Here is a 10000-nt window from a genome sequence, read left to right on the forward strand (position 1 = left end):
GTCCCAGATGACCCAACAGGTGAGTCACCAGGTGGTTTTACTGGGACAAGACCAGAGCCTCCACACCATGCAGGTGCCAGTGACCATCGCCCTGTCCTCCACCGACCCCCCGTCGCCAGCTGACAACCAGCAGCAAACTCACCTGCAGCTCCAGATGCCCGTCCAGTTTGTGCAGGCTCAGCAGTCCCAGCAGCCCCAGATCCAACAGCTGACCCTCCACTCGGGCTCCGTGGTGACCCAGCACCAGCCCCAGCTGCACCCTCTTCAGATGTACTCACCCCAGCAGCAGAGCCAGACACAAATCCTCCAAATGACCTTCCAGCCGGTTGGCCAGTCACAGACACACATTCAGCAGATCCCCATTCTAGCATCCTCCCAACAGCTTCAGACCCTGAGCCCCCCCCTCATGTCCCAATCCCAGTCCCAGGACACAGCCGCAACCAACGGGGACAGCTTTATTCTGGACAATGCGGTGCTCTCGTCCTCATCTCCGCAAGCAGGCTCCCTTGTGCAGACGGGGGTCATCGGGGAGGACAGTGTGGTCTGGGGGCAGACGGGGGAGATCCAACAGATCACCATGTAAAACAATAGTGCACAGAAAACAGAGGCAGACTGTCACCAGTGACCTGATACACTGTATTGCAATGTTTAAGGTAAATGTAGGATCACCAATATATTATGGACTGTTCACTTATAGTCATATTTGGTAGCTTTTTAGAATAACTGTTTCAGGGAAAAGATATGTTTGTGTCTGTATGTGTGAGTTGTTGCCTTTGTACATAAGTCCTGTCAACTGAACTAGCCTTTTATGCGAGTGTGTGTAATGATGCCGAGGTTATGTTGCAAAGCCGTTGCTATTATGCAATAATATAGCATACCCCTTAGTAACTTAGAGCACACAACTAGTGTGTGGCATCCAGGTTCCTACTGGAGTAATTACACTATTTATATTACGAATTAACACAAAACACACATTAGAAGCTATAAACAGACCCCAGTATGTGTGGGGTGAGAAAACCTTTCAAATGAATAGGCAGCTATTTTTTTCATTTTTCACTGTAAAGCCTTTATTTGGCGAGGTTGAAAGAAAAAATAACAAAACTATCGGACAAAGATAAACATTTCAAAACCTGAAAAGGAATGGACACAATATATTTTACAGTCTTGATAACAGTCACAAAATATGCATCATTTAGCTTTATGGCAGTGTCATTAAACCCGTTTCACTGGCAGCTGTTTAAGCTTGGCTGTAGACATTGAAGGAATAATAACCCATATTATATGTATGTACTACTCGCATATAGTAAGCCAGAGGGTGACCTTGCATATTATAACCCTCACATGAAATAACAGCAAGCATAGTCACTGAATTAGACAATTAAAAATATGTTTTTGTAAATGACCTTTTCAAGTGTACTGTTATTAAAAAAAACAAGGCTATGTAGAAACCTTGGAGCATATGTTCATACTAAATCTGCCCCTCTCTGCTGAGTGATATAGGATGTGTGGTGGAGCAAACAATGTTCATTTATAAGATGTAAATAAATGTCTTAACATTTATCCAAAGTGTATTCACTGAGAGTTTAAGAACATAATTAAGGAGCCCTGCATTTAAATGTTAGATCAGTAAAAGTACAAAATGATAAGCAATAAAATATACTTTAAGAACCAAAAGGACAAGTACTCTGAAGGCCCAATTTTATAACAACATATGTAATATTACTGGTATACAACTATTGATACATTTTGTGTTCACCACTTTGATGTTGCAGCTAATTATTTCAATTATTTATTTGTGGACTTTATCATTTGTAAATATGCAAGTAGTAACCACCACTGAATGTAAATGCATGCCTGAGTCATTAATGGGTCCTAGAAATAGATAGTGCACAATTCCTACAACATATACACACTTAGAAAATATATTTAATCCCAGTAGTATTGCTTTTATGTCAGCCCATCTCTGAAAACCTCCATCACGACATATGGAGCTGCTCTTTGTTCCTCTGTATGGCGTACTGCTTCATAGCTCGTTTAGGAGGAATCAAGGTGTTGCTCAGTCCAACCCTCCTCTTCTTCCCCTGCTGGCCTGCTGACTCTTCCTCTTTTGTCTCCTTCTGGGATCCTGAGCCACTTGCGAGGGCCTCTTTTTGATCCGGCGTCTCTTCACTCACAGGTAAATCAGTGAGAGACTGGAGGTCACTGTCATGAGCAAACTTGCATTTGATCCCAAACCGGCACCTTCCATTTTTCCTATATGCCACACACATCCTTTTGCCTCCTATCTGGGAGGGTTTGGCCTGCATTGTGAGGGGGACATGTTTCTGCAAGGCGCTGAGTTTCTGGTCGGCCTGAGCCTTGAAAGGGTTGGTGAACACACTGCTACCAGAGCAGGAGTGCAGAGAAGGAGGAGGGAGCTTATTGGAGGTGATGGAGTCCAGGGAAGAAGCAGACAGGGTGGGATGGCAGGCTGGAGGAGGTGCAGGTTTCTGGGGGTCTGGTGATGAAGAAAGATAGTCTTCCTCTGGTTCTGATTCACTGGAAGCTGAACCAGACTCCAGCATAAAGTTGCGGGCTTTTCTGCCACTGGATGCTTCATCACACAGCTTCTTTACGGACCTTCAGGATTTAAAATGTGCAGCAGAGAGAGACAGAGGCGTTAACAAAAAGCTAGCCTTTACAAGTGTCTGACATTATGTGTAAAGTAAGTCAACACTTACCCTACTGCACCGTTGTTTACGTTCTCCTCTCCCTCGCTGTCAGACTCCGAGGACACTCCGTAGCCAACCAGAGAGTTCATGACTTAACGATCAACCGAGGCTAAGCTAGCTAGCTGGATAGCTTGGTCTCAAAATGTAAGCACGCTAATACTGTTGCTGGATAGCTAGAATCTCACAATAAATGGCTGAATCAACCAAAAACTCTACAGCGTGGAAATAGTTTATCATTCCTGTTTCCTCTTTATATTAAAGATGCAGTTTCAGGGTCTGACGTTAGCTGCGGTCATTTAGCCACTGCTCGGTGTTTACATTCCGGCTGCCTACACTGACACCTCTGCGCAGGCGCGGTACTGCATATACAAATCCATTATTAATTTATTATTAATAAGTCAGTGTATTGACAAAGTCCAGGTTGAGATTTCCCCAGAGAGTTATGTTGCCAGTGTTTTTTATGTTTCTTTATTTCAATGCACATGTAAAGCTATTGCAGGCCTCAGTCTTATCTTTGCTGTATTGCCCTACATTTAACTTCATACACTTTGTTAGAAAAAGAGGTGGGGACAATTTCTTCCGATTTAACCCTCCTGTTGTGTTCGGGTCAAATCTGACCGATTTACTACTTTCATCAATCATTTCTTTTTTATTGCATTAAGGCTCTATCCTTCACAGTATACATTTGAAAATATACAATTGCTGACCACCACTTTCATTGCATTTTGGATGATCTAGTCAACTTTGAAACTGTGGAGCCTATTTTTATATAATATTATAAGACTGATTCTTATTATTACATTATTTGCTTATTGTGCTCATGAGATGTTTCTATGACTATGGAATACATAGATAAAATCACCAATCCCAAGTTTTGATGGGTTGGATAGGAACGAAGGGAAAAGTCATAGCAAGAAAGTTTTAGCTTGCAATAGAAAGAAGCAAGGCCAGGTGCAGACACTGAAGACAAAGGGTTATTCAGAGCAGGACATCGCTTTGGACCTTAAGATGAGGGTGAGCTCCGCGCCCACGGAGGAATCAAATTTTACCGCGAAAACCAAAGTAAGGGAGGGGGGGGGGGACGACGACGACGAACGAACACAACAGGAAGGTTAAAAAAAAAGTTTTACTAAAACTGATAAAAATAACAATTTAAATTAATTGTTTTTTATATTGTTACATTTTTTATATAAAACATATTATAGATATTAGATAGATATATAGAAAAAACATTGAATTAAAAAAAATTGCAAAAAAAAAATGTAAATAACAATTACGATATAATAACATCACAACCTTTTTTGTGAATGGGGACAACTATGTTCTGAGTGCTGCTCTCAAAAAGAAACACACAAAGGTACAGGACTTTTTATGTTTTCATTTCCTTTATTATATTTGTGAGTTTTCATGTTTTGAGAGATTCTGAGTGTCCTATGGCGAGATGAAGTTTCGCAAAAGGGTTAATCTCATGAGGCTTCATTTGAACACACCCCCCTGTTGGTAAAAAGAGTCAAACAGGTCCATATGACATTCAACAGTTCTTTCTCATACTGGGTTCAATGAGAAAAGCTTTAACAATAACCCTTAACAATGAACAATAACATGTTTCATGTTATCAATATTGTATAGTTTCCAGTTGAATTACTAAAATGGCTGGTAAACATTGCAAAGAGGGATTTTGTATTCCTAAATATTATTCGTATATGTTATAGACCCATAAATGCTAAAGAAAAACAGAGTATACATTTATTAAGTAGCCTATTATTACATTTAGCTGAAGCTTTTTTAAATACAAAAAAGTGAATAGATGTAAAGACCAGTTGTTGAACCAGTATTCCGGATCTACCTTGAATGAAAAATACTGAAGTACATAGATAATACACATTATTTGTCTTAGTCGGTACGCGAAGTGAGTGAGTCCCTTTTGCAGAATACACTTGTTATTGTGCGTATACACTTTTGTTAAGATTACAAATCATATTTTATAAATTGAAGCACACACAACACAAAACAGTGTAATCTTACTCAAGTGATAGTAGACTTCTTCAAAATAAAAAATAAATGACAGCAACGTTATTTCTAATATTAGTTATAGGGACTTGTTGTGATCTTGTAATACTTTTTCCCATAACGAACAAAGATGGTCCAAGCAATAAGCCTATCCTTCCTTCTTAAATGTGGCTAACCCCCCCCCCCCCTCCTCCGCGGCTCTCCGCCCCCGCTCGTCCCGTTAAATTCCTCCTGCCTGGCATCAGGTTCCCGGAGGAAAGGGCGGAGAGTTGGCCGCTATCTCTGTAACACAAGTAACAAACAGTGAGCATACAAATTGGGAAACTCGTTTTACCGAAACCTAAGAGGAGCTGTGAATTGGCTCTGGTTCTTATTAACGCGGCACTGAGCGGAGTCCGGAGAGCGTGACGGTGACCGGGAATGAGGCAGGCGTACGTGGGCGTATAATAGGGACCTGTTGCTTTCCTGCTACAAGTGTGCGTTTGTTGAGTCTACCGGGTAGAGGCAGCTGGAGGTCGCATGGCAGCCAGAAGGACGAGAGGTATGACCGGGCCGGATGTAAACAGGAGCACCGTGGCCCGGGCCGCCAGTATAGCCGAGCAGCTGCGATATGAGTGCTCCATCTTACTGGAACTTTATGTGAGTAGAGAGGAGCCCTAAGTTTCCATTGCCTACTTGCGTGTGTGTGTGCTCGTGTGTGTGCTCGTGTGTGTGTGTGTGTGTGTGTGTGTGTGCGTGTATGTGTGTGTGTTAGAAACTGGTTAGAAAGAAGTCGGCCAAGATTAAATGGAAAATTAATATATGTTCTGTGTGTGTCCTCTGACAAGTGTGCCTGTTACTTTTGGTGTGGATTTGACTGTTTTTGGAGAAGTATATGGATAAAGAATGATAGAAAAGGATGCATGCAAAAACTAGATAAGAGGAAGGGAGTTTGTGCATGTGTGTGGGTGTGAAAGACAAATAATTTATGTCTAGGACAGCAGGGGGTAAGAATGAAGAGTGGAGGGGGCTTAACTCGGTTGGAATGACAGAGGTGGGCGTTTTTATGGCACAAACTCATCCATGCCTGGGCATGAAGCCTTTATCTCGTGCGTCTCTTTGACTGTAGGTGCGAGAATTTAAAACTTCCTGGTTTCCTCATCCTTTTATTCATGAGTGTTGCTTGGAGCTAGGGAGCGGCCTGGCATATAACTTAATTCCAAAGATTTTTCCTTTCTTTAATCTATCTTCCATTTCTTTTTTCATTCTCAGTTTGCATCACTGACATTGCAGGCATAGTTTTAATGTAAAAGACGCCCCCCCCCCCCTTACGCTCCAGCAACAGATGCATTCCAGTGAACCCATCATGACATGATTTGATAAGTCTTAGCATGCCATACAATCATTTATGTACATTTATCTTCTGTGGTTTTTCTCTTTGGCTGTGAGAAATTGCAGTTTTTGGCACATGAATCCATTGCAGCTATCTATCTATTGCCTATTCATTGGGGGAAGAAAAAACACACTTTTGCGACATCCCATTGTCCTACCCTAAATAATTTACCTGATAACCATAATTTACAGTGATCTATGACAATATTGTCTCTTACTACAGTATTTCATCCCGGGGTATCCATAACTGCCCTCATGACATTGCCTCTTCAGTCTGAGCAGTCAACATTAACACAGGAGCAGTAAAACATTCCCCAGACTCTCGAAGCGCACAGGTCACATTAGGCCAATCTGTCACACTGGTACTAACTTGCAAGCAGGGTTCAACATTAGCGCCTCAGTAAAATGTTACAAGGAGGCTTCTGGGATTCACAACTCACTTAAGTACCAGAGTCGATGCCAGCTACAGTCATCTCTGAGAAGTGGCTAGTCAACATAATCAGCCCGATCATAAGTAAGCTCTGAGAGTACAGCAACGCTATCTTGTTATATGCTGTCTGTCAAATGTGGATGTACCGTACATTTCAGAAAATAGTTAAAACAATGTTGTCCCATTTACTTAAAGTCTTTAAAATCTTGTTTAGTTAGTTCAAAACCCAAATGGAAATGAATATGCTGTAAAAAGTAATATAATCATAATTTTATGACATTATTGCTTAAAAGAATTACATTATTCATCAATTATTAAACTGGTTGACTAACTATTGCAGCTCTATTAATGTAAAGTGAATGGTTTGGTATTTTTGCAAAAGGCCTATTTGTCTGCTTGCAGAGAGAGATAAGAAGATTGATACCACTCCCATCAAAATGTGTATTTCCCAAAATGTTGAACAAGCCCTTTAATGTGTTTTTGAAGATGTTGTAATTAAGATGATGACTTTTACAGGCAATTCTGTTTTTTTCTTTGCCTTAGTGTTATTTTTAACTTGCACCTTGTTTAAAACGTTTACTTCTGACTGCACCTTGTTTAAAACGTTTACTTCTGACTTAATTATATACTTGGAACTGGGCAGAGCCTACACTCATTGTTAAAGAAACATGCTTTCCTGAGTTTGCTATATTGTCCTTGAGGCAAAAAGATTTTGGCAGGATGAATTCCTATTGCATCAGAAGTAAATCCCTGTTTCCTCCTCAACAATTATGCTCAATAAAGCGCTGTCAAAAATGACGTCAGTGTGATGTTAGTACTTATTCAATCTTCCACTATGCACTTGACTTCCTAACTCCCTCTTTTCTTCCCTTTTACAGTATCTATCCCTGCCAAAAATCTCCCTTCTGTTTTTAATTTCCCCCCACCCTGTTGTCTTCCTCCCCCCTAGAGAGAGAAGGAGAGTTTCACTGCTGATGTTTTGGTTGATGGTCGCCTGGTGTCCGTCGCTCCTCCTTCCTCGCAGCTGGACACCAGGGACAAGCTCTGGCGTCTCCACTCAGCTCTGATGCAGTGCCGCAGCCTGCTGGAGAGAGCCATCGCCAGAGAGGAGGAGGAGCTGGGCGGCGGGAAGAAGGGTGAGTATGAGACCCAGAGGAAGAGGGTGAAGGACAGGTTGTCGTATCTCTTGATCTGCACCGGAGAACTTCTCAAAACTGCTGGTGGCGCGGCGCTCCTGACGCCCAGCTTGGAGGGATTAGAGGTAGGTCCTGTTGTCCACGGGTGGTGATGGTGAGAGTGATGGAGAGAAAAACTAAGGCAGAGCTTTGTGATGTCTCCCCGTTGTGTTGGCAGTTAGACGGTCCCACCGCGCTGTTTGAGCTGAAGCTTTGGGTGTACCGGATCTTCAAAGAGGTGGACTACTGGACCATCACCACCTTGGAAGCCCTGCCCTCGGTGATAGCCAAGGAGCGAGTGAGGACCTCGAGAGGCAGGACCACAAGAAGCACTCGGAGATAGACATCAGGAGTGTGTGAGAGCGAAGAGGACAAATAAGAGGATAGGGACAGAGAGAAAAAGGTGAGTGTAGGAATAACAAGATAAAGAAAGGTGTTCAGCCAACGTGAGAAAGGTGTATTTATACGAAAATGTCCAGCTGAGTGAGACAGATCCCTACAGGGAGATGAGCGGGATGGGTATTTATAGATCATGAGACTACCTTCACATGAACAGATGCCTGGGACAGAGTGGGAGCAAGTGTCAAAAACCTAGTTATCAAAGCTGATAACAACAATTATGATACAAGTAAATGCAGAGTATGTACTTCTTCTATTTATTGATTACTTTGTTAGGGGAAATCCAAAAAATAAGATTCAATTCAGAGTTAAGAACAAAGCTTTCTTTCTTTTTTCTTTCTCTCGTTTTGGTATTGAGAAAGAACATTTTATTTATTAACATTTATTAAAGCATAGAAATATTGTTTTCTCACTTGCTTTCATCGACATACCTTCCTTTGATACTGCAGACATTTATTTTATATACATATACTGGCCAGGATTCACTACAGCTGACAGAGTAAACAGTGAGCAAGGGGCACATTCAGATCATAATGAGAACATTTGAATTCATGCCGTGGCTAGACTGTAGCTCTGATTTGTGTAGTTTTAAAGGCTATAAATCATTCCACATAAGTTATTATCTGGGGATGTTCAGTGCATAAAGGGGGGAAATGTGTCCAACAGCACCCTCTAGTGTTTACATTGATACAGTCTTTCTTTCTTGATTGACCTCAGTAATACTTATGTCAAGTTATTATATGTTCTTTTGGTTTTATCATGTTTTTATGGCACTTACTGAAGCTATGTCACAGGCTTTAGGAAACAACAATTGATATGCAACATCAGTAGTCAAAACTGATAGACATGCACATAGGCACATAAGCAGGCAGTGTGGAAGAAATTCAACTTCAATAGTAGCAGTCTGCCAATTTAGGTGAACATTTTCATGAACATCTTAGACTACTTTTGTTCAATATTGTTTAATGCATATAGTGAAATGGAAAAGGCCAATTTTCTCTGTTACATTATGTTTATCTCCATGTTAGGATTAAAAGCCCAACAAGAGCATCGTACAAAATATGTTCTGTATTACAACAGTCTATATTAACAATGTATTACATCTTTAATGGGTCACTCTGAATTCAGTCTGCTCATAGTTAATATAACAAATAATCCCGTATCTATCTACTGGGCAGTTGAAGCTTCAGTGTTATTAAAAATGTATAGTTGTTAAGTTAACTTGTTGTAACTTGGTAAATTGTGATGACCTAACAAAGAAATTATTACAAAAGATGGTCTTCAGGATGCCAGTTAGTTATCTACTACTACTACTACTACTACTAGCTTCAGATTTGAAACGATTTAGTGTGTTTTTGGTTGTGCCTTGTCACATGCATGTATTTCCTAGGTTACAGGCTGATACATTGTTGGTAAATGCACTGGGAGTACAAACAGATCTTTGTGAGATTGATAAAGGGTACTCCAAACTGTTTTCAGGGTTCTGGAAACTGAATGTTATTACTGGAAAGCAACCTGAATGCTTTCTGTGGTTTGACCTGAGTTGCCTTGATTCATCTTAAGGATGATATGTAAACCCTAAGAAAATAAGAGCTAGTGTTCATGTTTTGCATTAAATGAAGAATGACAAGACTTCCTACAGCACAAATGCATCCTAAATACCACAGATGCAGCACTTTTAATGTGATATACTGTAAATGAATGTTCTCATATATTGCATTGATGTTCTGTGTATGGGTTTGCGATGCACTATATTTCCTCCTTTTCGTCTGCTCAGATGATGAGTTATCTTTGTTCCACACAGCACATCAATCTTATACAACTTTTGTTTTATTTTTCCAAAATAATTTTCTAGCTCTGTTCTCTGTTTTGAGTTTTGTTTGGACCCAGACCAGGAATAGTCA

The 10000-nt window shown here is 40.8% G+C and overlaps 3 protein-coding genes across 3 annotated transcripts in view; 2 read left to right on the forward strand and 1 right to left on the reverse strand.

The window, feature by feature from the left end:
* The window catches only part of zfp91 (ZFP91 zinc finger protein, atypical E3 ubiquitin ligase), a 5473-nt gene extending 3913 nt beyond the window's left edge, over positions 1-1560 (forward strand). The window contains exon 10 of the mRNA XM_079649255.1: positions 8-1560. Coding sequence (XP_079505381.1) covers positions 8-583 — 576 coding nt within the window. The 3' untranslated portion in view covers positions 584-1560. The remainder of the gene's footprint in view (positions 1-7) is intronic.
* A 348-nt stretch (positions 1561-1908) lies between these two features.
* On the reverse strand, positions 1909-3059 carry LOC307017637 (uncharacterized protein). The gene is made up of 2 exons (XM_079647283.1): positions 2721-3059; positions 1909-2619 (listed from the first exon to the last, which is right to left on the reverse strand). The coding sequence occupies exons 1-2, from the start codon at positions 2798-2800 to the stop codon at positions 1977-1979; spliced, it is 723 nt and encodes a 240-aa protein (XP_079503409.1). The 5' UTR covers positions 2801-3059; the 3' UTR covers positions 1909-1976.
* Positions 3060-4950: 1891 nt separating this feature from the next.
* Positions 4951-10000, forward strand: part of cntf (ciliary neurotrophic factor) — a 6834-nt gene continuing 1784 nt past the window's right edge. Inside the window, exons 1-3 of the mRNA XM_079680038.1 lie at positions 4951-5360; positions 7472-7783; positions 7876-10000. The exon at positions 7876-10000 is cut by the window's right edge and continues 1784 nt beyond it. Coding sequence (XP_079536164.1) covers positions 5241-5360; positions 7472-7783; positions 7876-8040 — 597 coding nt within the window. The 5' untranslated portion in view covers positions 4951-5240 and the 3' untranslated portion in view covers positions 8041-10000. The remainder of the gene's footprint in view (positions 5361-7471; positions 7784-7875) is intronic.

Source organism: Notothenia rossii (genome assembly GCF_949606895.1).
Source record: "Notothenia rossii genome assembly, chromosome: 1".
Lineage (NCBI taxonomy): Eukaryota > Metazoa > Chordata > Actinopteri > Perciformes > Nototheniidae > Notothenia > Notothenia rossii.